Raw genomic sequence first — 16,568 nt, 5'->3', positions numbered from 1 at the left:
GGTCGATATGTCACGAAGTTCGATCACAACCTCTCTCCCTAGAAACACGTATCCGTAAGCTACCAAACTACGACTCGCGTCACGTTTCGTGCACATAATCTTTGACCCAGATTCGCGATGGGTACGTTTCGTGCGAATCGAGGGTGCGCAGGGTAAACCCCCTGAATTTATGAAAGCGAACCGTGCTAAAGCAAACGCGCGAGAAAAGTGGCGACAAATAGTTTTCTATTTCTATTTTCCACGAGCAGTGAAATATTCTATGTTACTTCGTGTCTGCTGCAGAAAATATCAATTTACCAATTTTAACGTCCATCGGATCATTTGCTGTTGATTTCTTCTGTCCAGCCAAATTCGTCTGGTTTTGTTTAATAATTTATAGAATGAGTTGGTGCGATCGTACTTCTGTTTCGAATTTTCGAAAATGTAGGTAGGAATGTGAAATAGTAGTCGAAGAGTGGAGAACTATTTCTCACCGCGATATTAACCATCGCGACGGTTTATTGCAACGAGTATCGATTCCACCGCGTTCGAAGTACCGGAAGCCCTATGCGTTCCACGTTTCCCTAGTCAGTGGTGTACGAGTGTCCACAGAAAATTGCAATAATTTTAATATTTTATTTAATATAACATTGCAAAATAGTACAACCCAACATTTCAAATAATATAATTTGACAAATGGTACTATAAAAGTTTGTTGTAACATAATGATATAGCTAGCAGATAGAGCTTAAACTAAGAAACTTTTTTTTAAAACCTAAAACCCTTTTTTTACCTATAGCTATTTTCTGTAAAAGTAATTTCGCGAATTGTAAAAAAGGGCTGCTAAGGGGTGGAGAACTTAAGCTAAAAGGTTAATTTAAGTTAAAAGAACCGAAAGCAAAGCTGTAGAAGCTTGAAATAAGAAGATCTAGAGAATAACTCACGACGCAGGGGGCTACGAACTAATTATACCCAAAGAAGCTAGATAATTACACATTAGACAGCCGATGTTTCCATCGAACACGCGTAACAGCGACTCCTTATCGCGGGAACATTCTGGTCGGACTTATTTGTGCGCCGACGAAATTGAAATCGTCCAAGACGAAAGCAATGTCCGACAGCGATATTAGGGATCCCTAATCGAGCCGCAGAAGGCAAATAAAGCTTAATCTCGCGTGGGATGATAAATCGAACGATTCTAACCGGATTCTGCCCGATTTCCGTTAACCCTGAGTCGACCCACGATAACTTTTCCACGCGACGATTCTCGAATTAGACGCTAACCATATGGCTCGATCGATCGATCGATCGATCGATCGTTCGTTTGCTCGCGTGCGAGATGAACTCTATGGAATTTTATAAACTCTATAATTTTATAACTTATGGAATTTTATATGGAGCCATCGATGGCTCTTCCTTATCTCCTTTTCCTGTTCCTTCGATTGTACTCTCTTCCATTTTCCAGTTTTCTCTTGTAAGTCTTTACCAGCGTTTTTTCTCAAATATTTTTCATGATTCTCTTGACTATATATTCTTTTTTTATTTTAGCGATTATCGTTCTGGAAAGGAATTTTTTTGTATAACAAATATTCGAGATATCGCGAATTTTGTAAAACAAGGATCGCCTTCCGTTTGTGTAAATAGCGGACAGAGTCAGTGGCATTTTTATACTCGCATTACCTGCACACGTGATTCAACAACCGTGGTTGTTTGGTAAAAAGCACGTTTAATATTTATATTTTTTTTTCAGCTGCCTTTCGCTGGTTTGCGACGAACAGAAAAGGGGAAACGGAGGCGATCGAACGATCACCCTTCTGGAATTTATGATGCAACGCTCCCATAAGTCGACAAATTGGAGTCGCATTGGTGAGTAGAGAAACTGAAATATATTTCTCGTTTTTCTTTTGTGACGAATTGATAAAATTTCGAATCGTGTAAAATGTTCGTCGCGCTTGAACGTTTTCGCTGTATAAGGGTAGTTTAGTTTTGGTGGATGTATTTTCATTTGTTATCCGTTGGAAATTCAAATGAACGTAGCGGATGATTCCAGCCAGAGGACGTTTATTTTATGAAATATATGGTTCGTGTATTTTTTTACAGAAATTTAAAAATGTTTGCGCCAGCCTGGAGTATTTCTTACAAATTCGTTTCCATTTGAAAACGCGTTCCTATGTTGTATTATTAATTTCTTTTTCAATCGCTCGATTTCCTTCGAGGAACGCTGTATTTAATCGAGACCAGAGCGATGCTCTGATTAAAACTGAGAATAGACAGGGTGAGTCATGTGTTGCGATTGCACCAGCTATTAATCCACGATTAGGGTGTATAAATTCAACAGTGTGCTCGATTATATGCTATTAAGAAACAGCAGCACGATTACGATTTAATTGCTCGATCAAGTGAAATGTAATTCCAATATGATTACGTAAAACTTCTCTGCTAATTAGTAACAACTAAAATTCCACAGAACGTAGGCGCCATGTTTAATCTGAACGCGGCAACGATAAACGATTCGAGACCAGACTACGAGAGAAAGTGAGAAAAAGAAAAACTGCAAAGTAGATAGAATATTATCACGTGTTTAGTCGAAACGAAACTCGTTATCTACATAAATTACCCAAATTTGCAACGTTCATTAAATAAGCGTTCGATAAGATGATTTTTGCCATCGAAAAACGGACGAAGCAGTTTGTCACGAAATTAGCCGCGACCTTTCGCGATGCTCGATCGATAACCAGCATACTAATTGCTCGATAACGAGAACGTTTCAGCGAAATAACAGCGCGGTAGAGGAAAGCAGAGGAAACTGTTGCAACCAACAGGAAGCACCAACTTTCAGTCCCCTATTGTTGGAATAATTAGCAACAATTCAATTTACACCGCATCGATAACTCTTGGACCACAAAATGGCGGCACAGTGGCCCAATTAACCCTCTCTGCCATCAGAATTTACATCCCTCCATCGCAAACTCGTGGGAACACTTTGTACCAAGTACATCGTACGACGATTACATCAGTTCTCAGTAATTAACATTTTTCATATTTAAGACTGCATCAACGATCTGCTCGAGTCTTATCAGCAAAGAAGAAGTTTCAGCAAATTCAACGAATTCTTGAACGTATTTTATCTCCTGTTTCACGTCACAACTTCCTATTACATGTAAAACAGAAGTCGAGTCGTTCAACGTCGGCGATGAACCGTCGATAACCAGGGCTAAACAAGCGTAATCGAGATTACGTTCGTCCCCAGGTCAAACTCGATAGGGTCGATGATCAGTTGAACCGCGAGAGACGAAACGACGGAGATTTCTCGATTTTCGAACCGACGTCACGCTGAGTTTGTGAGGAACCGCGTTCGTTCACGAAATATCGCCGCGACTGCCTCGTCTTCCGCCCTGATTTCCGGTAACGAGAGTCGATGGTCGTTCTCCACGTGCGCGTTCATGAGAGATGCTTTTCGTCACGCGATTGCATCGTTTCTCGATAATATTTTTGCGAATCGATCATTAAGATCTTCTCTCTGTTTGGTCTTCGAATCGATCAGGAAGTGAGACAGTAATTAATTCGAATCGTTAATTACGTGCGACTACTAGTGTCTTGGTTGTTTGTTAATAGATTCGTTTTTTAATTTGTCAACTTTTTTATCGAATTATTTTATTAACATGTCGTCTGTTCGAGCTTCCTTCTGTTTGGTCTTCGAGTCGATCAGGAAGTAGGACAGTAATTAATTCGAATTATTAATTACGTGCGAATATTAGCTTTTAAGTTGTTTGTTAATTGATTCGTTCTTTAAATTGTCGATTTTTTTTTTTCATCGAATCGTGGATTGGCTGCGATTTTTAATATGTCTGTTTGACACGACGCACCCTCGAGTTCCTGTTGCGCTACCTTTGGCGACGACACGAGTGCCTTAAACATCCACGGTCCAATTAATCGCGATTTACGAACGGGATGTGCCAACAGTTGCATGGCTCGTTAACCGCACTAATCTTCCGGATTATGGCAATATAATAAGTGTTTTATCATCGCGCACACGTGTTTGTTGCTTTAATTACGCCTCCTCGGACGTCAATGGACGACATTGAACGCTTTTGGGACTTACAATCAGTCGTCGAAGATATTTCTATCCTCCTGGCTGTCGATTTCGCGTAACAGCAACTAAAAAATCGCCTGACATTAATTAAACACCGGCAAAAAGTACGCGTTCGCGAATTTAATGGGATTTTCATCCGACAAGCGAGTATGAAATCAAGGGGGAAACACATAAATGCAGACAACGGCGGTAACATTCGGATCCGAATGAATTTAACGCGCGATAAAATGAAAAGCACGCGAGCCGCGTAATTTAATTGCGATGAAAATTTCGCGCCGCTGCCCGCGGTCAGGCTCATTTAATTTAATTTAGGATCGTCGCGAAAGTTTTCAGCGGTATTAACCGCGCGCGCGCGCGATCGAACGAGCCTCGAATCAATTTGCCGGAACCAACGAGCGACCACCGTGACGACGTTTCATGGCTCAATTTGTTTAATTCAAATTTCAGAATTGTTGCCGCAGTATAAAACGCGTCCCCCTCTGCGTTTCGTTCGTGAAACGCGCGTCGAGCAATTTCGAATTCGCGATATTCAATTCCCGGTTATCGTCGTTTCGATATCGCGCCAGTTTTTTTTTTTTTTTCATATAACTTCTAATATTATTATCATTCCTCGCGACGCATCCAAGGTACTTATTTCGAGCAGTTTTTGCGGTGGTAGCATTGCTACGATATCTATTGTCGCGCTCCAATATTTTACGTTCGTTCGTACGTTACAGGGGAATATTAAAAAGCAATTGAACGCGTTCCACCATCGATAATATCCCCGAAACGGTATCATTTCCACTTTACGACGTCCCGCGGCCACTTTATCTCCCGTGCTGTGAAAATGTACTCGAAATATTAATCCCAGTGGTGCAATGACGTCGAATCGGCGGTGCACAGGCACGAATGGACGCGAGATCTCGAAACGTCGATATCTCTGCGGCTCAGCCGCGACCTACAATATCGACGCGCTTATTCCGGGACACTTTCTCGATATAGATACCGCTTATTATTGCAGCGTGCGCGTATAAATTATTTCACCTTGCAATTCAGCAGACAGAACCTCTAATTAGCACAGGAAATGTTAACTAATAAAGATAAATGTTAGACGGAGAGTGATATACAAGGGAGGTAGTTAGTAGTGTAAAAAATATCGAACAGTAGGGTGCATGAGTAATCGAAGAGGATTGTGTTGCAGGAGAAATTTTATTTTTCGTAAATTGAACAGAGTTGCTTTCTTTTTATTAACCCTTTGCACTCTGCTGTCTTTTGGAAGTTAGCAATAGAAACTGTTGCCAAAGTAGCGATATCTTAGCAATTATTGCCACAGTTTCTATTGCTGGCTAGAAAATTTCTATGTCAATAGAAAACCAGGGGAAGCCTTCTGAAAATGTTGCAGTGGAGCAAGCAACGGCTAATCAATGCTGATGACCCCTCAGAGGGGACCATCTGAGTGTAAAGAGTTAAGAAAGGAACAAAATGATGTAAAATAAAATTAAACCACCGCGAAAATAGCATTTGTACCATTTCGATTCGCTGCTAAGCCTTAAATAGTTAACTCTGCTGCAATAAGTTTGCAGCTTCTTACGACAGACATCCACATGGACCAATCGCGATTAATGCTATTCCAAGACGAGACGATTACATTGGAAACGAAAATCGACGTTTCCATCGACGGTATTCTTAGAGGGGGTGGGTTTCGCGTGTTCGTCGCGTTGGAATAACCACAAATCCGATCCGATCTGGGTCACGCGCGTCGTCGACAAAGAAACTCGATCGCGTTTCGTATTCTAGCTGACTTTAAAATCCGACTGGAATAGTGGCGAGAGGTGAGAAGAAAAAATGCGCCACGGTACGCGGTTAAACAAGAGTGGCGAAGAACGCCCCTCTTCTTTTAGTGCCTTTTGAACGATCGTGCGAATCGAGAGGGTCGCGTTTAACGCGAGGGCGCTGTAGTCGAAGGTTTCGAGCAGCAGAATCGTTTTGCATAGAAAGAATTAGCTTTTCTTAGAAATAAGAAGATTAGAAAGAAGAATTATTGGTGTTTTAGAAAGAAATAACCTTTTTTTAAGTTTCTTAAAGTTAATGATGGAGAATAACGATGGAGGATAATAATATCTGCGTGGCGTTGCGAACAAAGGGGGACAATGCACGAAAACAAGTCGCAGATAAGCCGCGAGCGGATCATAAATTAAGAAACGCTGTAGATATAAATACTGAACAACAGTTTGTCGGCTAAAAATAAGTTAATTCACGATCATCGAAGGCGGGTTGTTGAAGAAGCGACGACGAAAGAAATTTCTAATCGTGTATCGAACGAGATCGAACTTGGAAAATCCGTCTCGAGTACTTTCTAGCGATAGCTGAGCTCGAGATAAGCGAAACTAGAAATCAAAGCTTGCTCTGTGTAACATTGTCTCAAATGGAATTAATTAACCAGCAAGAATCGAATCGTACGTTCGATTTTTTCTTACTCGCGACGAAGAAATTTGATGTCGAAGAACAGATTGGGTTTGTAATAATAACAAATTAATTTTTACTTTCGATTACGCGATGTTTAAGAGAAATTAAAGTTCGATTATGCGATGCTTAAGAAGTAATAAGGCGCTTCGTTAATTGAACCTTGTATAAAGCAAAATAAGAATCGACACGTCGATTTTAATCGCGCGACATCACCGATCGTCGCTCGATACCAGTGATACGAGATTAACCAGCGATAATCGACCAATCGTGTTATCTTTCCAACAGCCTCGCCTCGAATTCTTCTTTTCCTCCGCCTCGAGACTTCTTCGTTCATCCCATTACGCGTCGTTCAGATCAGCCATACTCTTCATCCATAATTTAAACCGTATTTAAACGATTCATTTAAACATCAGACTGATTTTAATCGCTGAATCCTCCAAAACTTGAATGTAAATCGAAATTGAAACGAAGAAACTCTGTAACGAAAACGAATCTTCCATTGATGCTTCAATCCTCATTAACGAAGTGGTTTCAAGCTATACACAGTGTCTCGACTCTGAATGCACCTTCGAATTGCGTTACGAACGGTAATCTTCCGTGCGATTAGATAAAACAAAGCCACCTTTCGGATTGTCACGGTGAAACATTGTCGCGATAATACTTTCTCGAGCGGCTGGCTACTGGTGAAAGCCTGACAGAGTTCGTTAATACACGATCCTGACAGGTGAGTCACGGTTTGTATCGTTGTCACTGAAACCCTTCGACCACCTAGCCACGTCCTACATTTTATCCCACTCGTGTGTCTCGTATTTTTCTAGCTGCTAACATATAGGATACAATTCTCAGTGAACGTTTCGTTTTCATTAATTAATTCTCAGCTGATATTTGAGGACGAAGAAAATTGCAAATGATATCGAGGCTCATTTTTCATTAATTCTCAGTTGATATTCAAGGACAGAAAAAATCGCAAATAAATGACGAGGGATTTGAAATGGTATTGAAATTCACTCTGTTCGATGAGAGATCGTTTAGATGTTAATTAATAGACTTGGTAATCCGTGATGTAATCAGAGGAAAGGGTGCGACAGATTTGTGGGGATGTTTGACTGGGTTGGGTTTCCTCTTTCATTAGCTAGCTGGGTGCGGATCGGTTTTTAAAAGGGTTGGTTTGTTGGTTTTGTTAAATATATGCTGCGATAAAGTTAATATTGGTACTCGTTTAGATTTCTTAATACCTTGGATAGATTAACGTAGAACAGATGCTTTCTGTAACTTAATTCTAAAACAGAGTTTAATAACCCTCTTATTTATTTATTATAAACCTTGTACCAGCCATTTTAATATTAAACAGATCGACAGAAACGCGTTAATAATTGCAAAATTAAACACAATACGCCCACTCAGCATTTTTTTCGTAAATCGATATCGAACTTTGACGATGCAACAGGTGATTTCTATCGATCGATTTTCTCGATACTCGTCGAAGAATTGTTCGTTCGAAAACGAAGAAGAAATGAAGAAAGATGAAAGAAGTAAAAGAGCATCTTAAAATACAAATTTAAAGAACTGTTTATTGTTCACGAGAGAAGAAAGGAATACAGATCGATGCAATTTCCACGTTCGCAGCACGAATCATTTTTTCATATTTTCTGAAAACGCTCTCAGCCAGCCATTACTCTTTCGAAATATTTTTCTCCACCCTCCGTGCAACGTTACACGGAAGAAAAGGAGATTAATGCGATGCTTGTTTCTGGTGAGCGTTGCCAAGTGGAAAGAAAAATGCTCTGTCCCGCGTCGGTTTTCATGGCCTATTTTTCAGCGAGCAATTAAAGAACTTGTAGAACCGGAGAACGTGCTCGCTTATGTTGACGATAGAAAGAGTAACGATTAAATAGAGTGACCAAAAATGAAGTAAATCGTTCAATAAATCCCTATTCGCGCGATCCAACTTTTTATTCTTTTTTCGTCGTTCTATCGTGTGTTCAACAAAAGGGTGTTGTCAATATTCTCTTGAATAATTTATTAATAATTTTCGCCTATTTTTTATTAACATTTGAAATTTAAGAAGAACAATAATTGCAGACAAACACGTGGTTGTTTAAATGTAATATGAAACGCAAGAATCAGCTGTTATTAAAATACTGGCGTTCTACGCGGTTCAATTGACGGATTTCCTCTTTCTCTTTATCAATAATTTTCGCGTACAGTTGAAAATTGAGAGGAACAATAACTGAAGACAAACACGTGGCTCTTTAAACGCAGCATGAAACTGCGAGATTCGGCTGTTATTAAAATACTGGCGTTCCACGCGGTTCAATTGACGGATTTCCTCTTTCTCAGGCGGCAAAAGGTGAAATGTAACGTTTCACCGGGGAAATGACCGCACGCTGCCGCAACGCGACTGTTTCCGCTCAATATCACAAGTGCAAAGCATTTTTTGTTCCCGCGATGCAGCCTACCGTGCAGTTGGCCTTTGTCCAACCCGTTGTCGCCTCTGTTTTGATGCCGATTTTTACCGTCAACAGTTCTGAAAAATCATCCTAATTGCCGTGAGCGTTCTCCACTGATCCAGTTTGTCAACTACTTGGTAATTAACCAACGCGAAACATCTCGTCGATCTAATAATTCCGTATAAACGCTCGATTCAATTTCTCATCTCTCGTTGAATGGAAAAGACATGGAATTTGAAACGGAAGTCACGTGAACTTTATGCTTGTTATTTAAACATCACGCACGAGTGATAATTAATATTTTTAATAACCCTCGTGCGAATTAACTCGCGCGTGATTAATCCTCTTGCATTCGTGGTCGATCGTCAGACTTTATTTTATTTAGCTGAGTCACGATATGAAAGTAAAACCGCGAAGACCTCCAACACGTCGACGAGAATCAGTAGAAAAAAAAGACGAATAATAAATAATCTAGTCAAAACATTACGACGGTAACTTATCGCCACTTCATAGACATTTAAACGAATCTTAATCTACAGCACGCTGCTCGTCGAGATTAAAAATTCTCCGTATCAATAAACTTGAGTCATCGAAACCTCAGAGCCTATATCCACCTTTTACACTGAGCCTGCCACTGCCGGTGAAATTAACAGTTCTCAAACTTTTCTGGTAACTCGTATGTGTTTAAACGTTATCGTATCGCTAACAAACATTATGAATTCTCCTCAAATATGCATAAGATACATTCTCCAGTATTCGCTTCTAGTTTTATTCTCTTTTCTCTAAGAAATATTTCTATCTACCTACTTTTTTCAATACATACAATCTTATTTTCTCTTGTCATTGATCATCGTACAATGGATCACAGAAGAAAATGTAAAGAAGAAGTACTTGGAGCATTAGAGGCTAAGTGAGAGTTAAATGTAACAAAACCAGATGCATTTATTGCTCTGCTGTATACTCGCGAAGCATACAAAACAAATAACTTACACATCTCATATTAAGGGATAAAAGTCGAGGACCCATAAGTTTACACTAGAAATTATATACAAACAAATTTGCCTGGAAACTTTACAAAACCTCTTCATACATATTCATTAAATAAATGAACCATTACTCACATTCAATCAGCAAAACGACAACTTTCTAGATCACCATTGATTTTGACCAAGCGCGACAGAAACGGATCTACAAAAAGTTCCAGTATCTTCAGTGCAAGGTTAACATGTACATGTATCATCATAGACTAAAAAATCCATCTTGTTTACATTCGTTATCCCCATTTCTAGACAATGATACAATTTCGATGGGAATGAAAAACGTGCTTACACAAGCGGAACATCCTCGAAGTTCCCCAAGAAAGGAACAGAAATTGACGGAAAATTTGAAGTTCCAACAGTCGATCCTCGATTCTAGCGGCGCGAACGTTCTCAGCGATCGCAGGATCCTAACAGCAGACAACCCATGGTTCACTGGAAACACCCAGGTAGTCTGCTGGCGGTTTAAAAAACGGCGCGCGAAACTGCGGACGCAGCAGAGCCGCGTGGTGCGGGCGGCAAGACTGGATTTAAAAAACGAGGCGACCTCGACTTACCATTTGACGCTGATGAAGGATCCGCTGCTCGAGCCGGTACTCTTCAAGCTGGACGGTCTCGTAACGCGGTTTTTTCTTCCAGTGAGAACGAGAACGCCTCACGACCGATATCACCACAGCTGGGCCCATCCGGCCATCTTGCCGTCTACCAAAACGTGTACTACACTGCGCTGGCGTGTTTTCCCAGTCGCTCCCCTCTCTCGCGATCGCGCTTATCCTCTTCTGGCTATCGTCGCGACCTCTTTCACTGTCTTTCTTTCTCTCTTTCTCTCTCTATTTCACTCTTTCTATCTCTATCTCTCTTTTATTCTTTCTCTCTCTCTCTCTCTCTCTCTTGTTGTTTCAGAGGCGCCGCGGACGATCGTGGAAATTTTGAACGACGCGTCGCGATCGACGGTCAAAACGGAACTGAGCCGCGCGAACCGTAATCGGTCGCTCGAGTGCGTAAGCGTTTCGAATACTCCAAGTGATTGTTCCAGTTTCTACCCTTTAACGAGCCGTGCGATTTTTATTGCGACATTTTATGCGACGCGTGTGCTTTCGTCTGGCGCGAGATCGGTTTGGAGGTGACGCGTTACGACTCGCGTCTCGACGATGTCTTTCGAGCGTGAATGGTTCTCTTTTGATGTGTATCGACACCAGTAGACGGTCAACTGGTCGTTTGTTGTGTTTTAGCGTTTTTATTTTGGTGAAAGTCGCGGAAAAAACTCGCGTCTCGGTGAACGACGTTCGAAAATTGGTTCGCGAGTGGACCGTTCGTGGCACCAGCGTGCAGGGTGATCCAGCTCGATCTCGAGGGATGGTTTTGAAGTTGGAACAGCGGGATTCTGTGGAGATCATGACACTCTGCTTTGTAAGTAGATCTGTTATCTTTTTCTGCTTAATATATGCAGATTAATATGAGAAGCTTAAAAACAGGTGGAGTAAGAAAAGCTTAGACTTATCTGAGGAGCCAACATTTGTAAACTACGAAAACTTGCATCTACGATTTAGGTAATTATTTTAGGACCTGCAGGGTTGCAAATTTCACAAATACTTCTTCATTCTCTAAGCTTTCTGGTGATATACTCAGTTTTTTTATTCTGTCGCACGAAAGCAAAGAAACTGCAGTTTGCACTTACTAGTTTTGTTGTAATTGATTTTATATTTGCCGCTTTGGAGGTAAGAGAGAGAAAGATATATAAGAAAGCTGTAAGAAAGAGTGAGACAGATGCTATGGACTTTGCTGTAGAACCCCTGGCGCCATCTTTGTGAAAAGTGCTCAAACTGGTCGCTCAGCGTTATCGACAGCGAAGTAAACTTCTTAAAACTACTAGCGCCATCTCTGCAGAGAGTAGTGAAACTAATTACCGACCTAGTTTCAGAGCTCTTCTAAGAGATGGCGCTAGTAGTTCTCAGTAGTTCACTTCGCTGTCGATAACGCTGAGCGACCAGTTTGAGCAGTTTTTACAGAGATGGCGCCAGGGGTTCTTGAAGAGGGTAGGTATCATCTGTCTCACTCTTTCTTATAGCCTTTATATATATCTTTCTCTCTCTTACCTCTAAAGAGGGAGATATAAAAGAAATTATAATAAAACTAGTAAGTGTGGACTGCAATTTTACACCATTTCACAGAAAATTTCTTTGCTTCCGTACTGTGGAATAAAACGCTGATTCTATCATCAGAAAGCTTAGTGAATAAAGAAATTTTTGTGAAATTTACTGCCCTCCAAGTGTGAAAATAATTACTTAAACAGGAGTTGAACATTTTCATAATTTACTTACGAATTTATTAACTTAGTTATTAACTTTTTTATTGCTTTTGAGATGTAGCATCAGCTATAAAAATCTGTCACACGAGTAGTGAATTACCCTGTGTACATTATATAGTAAAGTATTTACAATTTTTATACCGGATTGCGAATGAAATAAATAAATTAACTACTGCTAAACCAATCGGAGCCCATCACTCCGAAAAACGCAGCTGCTCCAGATTTGATCGTGGCTCCAGCTGAGTCGCTTTTCGTATTTTCCTTGTTGGTGACTTTTTTCCGCTACAGTGACAGACGAACAAAGTTAGTTGAAATCACACGCCACTATAAACGCTCGACGTCGCAAATGTTAAATCGAAGATCATTATGTAATTAAAGTATACGAAACGCGTGCCTCGTTAATAATCCATTAATTAAAAGTCAGTCTATTTAAGCGGAAAACGCAGCATGCAACATCGTTCTCTTACCGCAATCAAACGCACGAGCTATCTTATTTGAATGCTCTGGCAATCTAAGGGTACATATGCATTTAAATGAAAGAAATGTCTATATTATAAACCACAGGGATAGAGATAATTTTCACCAGAATAGTTATCAAAAGAGCTTCGAAAGTTGCGTTTAAAGGAAATGTGGAGAATTCAATTTGCGATCGCTACCTGTGTCTTTTCTAATGGTAAAGTCACTGTGACGAGGGGTAAATTTCTTGCTGGTGCTGTTACTGTCAAAGGTGGGAACCAAGGCGCTCCTGTGCATAGAGCTAACACCGAAGGCAGATCCGATTTAATGCCTTCAGTGTTACTGTATTCGCTTCGTGCTCCCAAAATGGAATGTAGCTGCTCCAAGTGTGGTACCAGATTTCCTAGTATCAGCTGAATGATAAAAGTCAATAGTCTGAACGGTGTACAAAGTTAATAAACTGTTCTTAAACAACTCGAACGCTCACCAGAGATCTTTGAACGCTTTTCTTTATATTAGCGTGAATGAAGGGGTTGAAAACATCGTAATCGAACGGATCGATCTTGGATAATATACTGTCGCAGGCTTTAATCGATAGATCTGACAGGATTTTGTTTTCGCGTGGTATCATGAGCAAACTAGAATATTTTATATCAAACAATACTTGGAATGCTTGTTTCTGCAAGATATTTGTGTTACTGCACGCAGTCAAGTAATAATTTAATAATTCCGTCACGACGTTTTCTATGATTTCGTGTAGCACTTTCCTACGGAATGAAATTAAAAGAAGTTAAAAAATGTATATTGTTTTAGGATTTCGATAGATCCGTAGGATTTGAAACTTACTTTGGAAGAGTATGCGTTATCACTTTATTTAAATCTTTATTAATGGCAGTCAGAAATTTTTGTAATTGTATGGACGGCTGATACGGTACCAGGATCTCTGACTTTATCCTCTTGCCCTCTCCAGAATCCTCCTCGATAGTCACTTTCTCCCATTCAGACACAATTAAGTGTATTGGATAACCATTTAGCGGTTCTTTCGCGATGAACTTATCCTTGTGCTCGCTTATTTTAGTTCTGTACGTTCTGGCCCAAATCAGCCAGATAGAAATACTCTCCTCTTTCAATTTATCACAAAGGTATTGCCACTTGGCGTTTGTAATGGTCAGTCCAGACACTTTTGAAAGCGTGAAGCATTTATTCAGATTTGTGCTCAGTGTCGTCAGTGCCAAAAGGAATCTCGCCATTATAACGGCGTTTATATCGCGTTGACCGTGTTCAGGTTTATCATTTATACACGTGGTTTTAACGAAATCGATAAAATCCTCGATCATACTGCTGCTAACGCTTTGTAAATGTTCCTGGACTTCCGTACGATCGGAGAACGAATCAGAAATTAAGGATATGTTCGTGGATAATAAATTGTCCTTGATAGACATCACGTGTTCTGTCTCGTACAGGTATTGCTCAAGATCAGCGAGCAACACCTGCAAACTAGTGTCAAAATTTTCAGACAACTTAAGAACATTTGGCGAATATCCTTTGGTTTTCATTAACAAGGATCTTTTATTGTCTAGGCCGCCATTCTTGGTGAGCTTCTGAGGAATATCGGTTGGTGAATCCTTCCAAACGAACCATCGTAAATCGTGTTCAGGATATTCGAATTTATCACCGATTACTTTGCTCAACAGGTCGACTACGTCTGATTTTAACATAGTCATTGTCTCCATCCACTTATCATTTATGATACCTAGGCAGGTATTAACAGTATTTCAGATATACATAGTATGCAATTTATGGTAGAATTTTACATACTTTTTACTCGACGAGATATTAAAGGTTGAAAGAATTCCACCCAAAAAGTTATTCTTGGCAGAGAAAGCTCTTCCCAAATGGAATTCCAATTCTCAGGCAGATTGATGCTCACAGCTTCTTCGCGGACGTAGTACAAGCCTTTTATGGATATTATTAAGTCCAAAAGTTTGATCACCTCGTGATTGCAAAATTCAGCGACCCAATCAAGCCAAGACTTGATACTCTTTTGAAGGTCCGGTATACAAAAGTTCTCAGGCGTTTGTATGGCAAATGGTTTGTGTTGTTTCGTTACAGGAGGAAGAAATTCCTTTAACAGCTCTTGATTCAAGTCTAAGTGAGAAAGCAAAGAGTATGCTTCCCTATCTTGAATTTCTGTTAAGTATTCCGTAACCAGACCACCTGATTTACCTTCTGAATCTGTAATTAATCGTTTGATAGCCGAGTATTGAATTTGAATATTGAATTTTCTATTACACATGTGTATAAAAAATACAAAACTGCTTACTCATAAAACACGAATAAATTAAACTGATCGTTTCGATTAATATCTTGATGCACGATTTAATCTTATTTTTAACGCTACTATCATTCTCGTCCGTTACGACGGATTTAATCGCGCGATTACGCATCGATATTAATTTTTCTAATAAATCTGGAAATGTAGTTCCATCTAATAATACAAGCGCTGCCAAGCAATTTGCTGTGCTCTTAAATTGAAAGAGAAGTCAAATAAAAAATAAAAAAGGCTCGATGTTTTTGACGCTTAGGTTTAAGTAGAGCATACCAACCTCAGGCTGGATGTCTAATGATTGTAACAGATTATTACATTCATTAAATATAGTATTTTTAAACTGACTAATTACATCCCACTGTTTAGATACAATTGGATATTTGATTGATAAGTCTGCATCCCCTACTTCAAATAGTAAACTGTAGTTTATATGTTGAGCTACTAAATACAACTGTGCGGCGAATAATAAATCCTTATTTTCAATACTGGACCAAATGTGCTGAGGTATATCCATCAAGATTTTTATTTGAATAATAACAGAGTCCTGAATCCCTTCAACGTTCCTGTGAAAAGAAAATGAGAAAATCATTGAGAAAGAATAAAAGGAGAAAATTATAGATTCCTTTTATAAAGTGACAAAAATTATTGGAAATACCTATCATCTTCATTCCAAATTGGATCTATTTTAAAACCGATAAGGTATTTTTTTTGTAGTTCTCCAAACTTGTCTTCGATGTTAATTATCCTTGAAATAACACGTTCAGAAGTTATCTTCATCTTTCCAATTGTGTCTGCGGCTAATATTAAGTCACGGTACCTCTCCCTAGGAAGATTGACATAGTTGATTAATATGCTCGAACATTACATTGATAACCTACTGTCAGGAACCGTTACAAGTGTATAACTTATTTTCTCATTAACATTTCGTGGACACGCGACGAATTTTTTAATATCGATATTCATTGAGAATCGAAAAGGGAAACAATTATTTTAATTCATCAAACTAGTCTTTACCCAACCAGTGTTCTAAGTTCAATTTTCTTTCTATCACTTTCATGTTGGATTTTCTTCTGGATCGCCTCGATCTCTTTAATAGTGTGCTCTTCGAACAATTTATTGATATCCAGATCCAGATAATTCGTTGCTGTCATCCTCCTGCTGACTTATCACCACGTATCTTCACATCAACTATTCCCACGTAGCAAGAAATCAACTAATATTTATTTCGCATCCTTATCAGCGGCGTTCTGTAATCACAAACAAAAAAATAATATAGACGCACAATCTCACAGAACATCGTGTTCCACAAATTAAAATACCGATCATGCAAAAAACAGAGGCTCTCTCCGATTTAAGTCGGGACTTAAATCGCAAGATGCCGCTTCAAACAACTTCCTACCTCAAGCGATAACTTATACCTCAAAACCATCTCTTAATTCATCAAACCATCCAAATTCCAAGCAAATCATTA

At 39.5% G+C, this 16,568-nt stretch overlaps 2 protein-coding genes across 4 annotated transcripts in view; both read right to left on the bottom strand.

The window, feature by feature from the left end:
- Positions 1 to 10,763, bottom strand: part of Rab32 (RAS oncogene family member Rab32) — a 29,951-nt gene extending 19,188 nt beyond the window's left edge. The window contains exon 1 of the mRNA XM_076903096.1: positions 10,562 to 10,763. Within this exon, the coding sequence (XP_076759211.1) occupies positions 10,562 to 10,690 (129 nt within the window). The 5' untranslated portion in view covers positions 10,691 to 10,763. The remainder of the gene's footprint in view (positions 1 to 10,561) is intronic.
- A 1,670-nt stretch (positions 10,764 to 12,433) lies between these two features.
- Positions 12,434 to 16,344, bottom strand: Cog1 (conserved oligomeric Golgi complex subunit 1). 3 transcript variants are annotated; one of them, XM_076903086.1, is made up of 10 exons: positions 16,112 to 16,344; positions 15,753 to 15,920; positions 15,375 to 15,660; positions 15,092 to 15,293; positions 14,587 to 15,003; positions 13,615 to 14,521; positions 13,256 to 13,535; positions 12,969 to 13,181; positions 12,780 to 12,823; positions 12,473 to 12,594 (listed from the first exon to the last, which is right to left on the bottom strand). In XM_076903086.1, exons 1-9 carry the CDS (start codon positions 16,246 to 16,248, stop codon positions 12,803 to 12,805), a joined length of 2,631 nt encoding a protein of 876 aa, XP_076759201.1. In that variant the 5' UTR covers positions 16,249 to 16,344; the 3' UTR covers positions 12,473 to 12,594; positions 12,780 to 12,802. The 3 variants fall into 3 exon arrangements, with proteins under 3 accessions (XP_076759200.1, XP_076759201.1, XP_076759202.1); XM_076903085.1 differs by lacking the exon at positions 12,780 to 12,823 and having other exon boundaries at positions 12,434 to 12,594; XM_076903087.1 differs by lacking the exon at positions 12,473 to 12,594 and having other exon boundaries at positions 12,659 to 12,823.
- Between the last annotated feature and the right edge of the window lie 224 nt (positions 16,345 to 16,568).

Source organism: Xylocopa sonorina, chromosome 10 (genome assembly GCF_050948175.1).
Source record: "Xylocopa sonorina isolate GNS202 chromosome 10, iyXylSono1_principal, whole genome shotgun sequence".
NCBI classification, from domain to species: Eukaryota; Metazoa; Arthropoda; class Insecta; order Hymenoptera; family Apidae; genus Xylocopa; species Xylocopa sonorina.
This window is presented reverse-complemented; position numbering and strand designations above follow the sequence as displayed.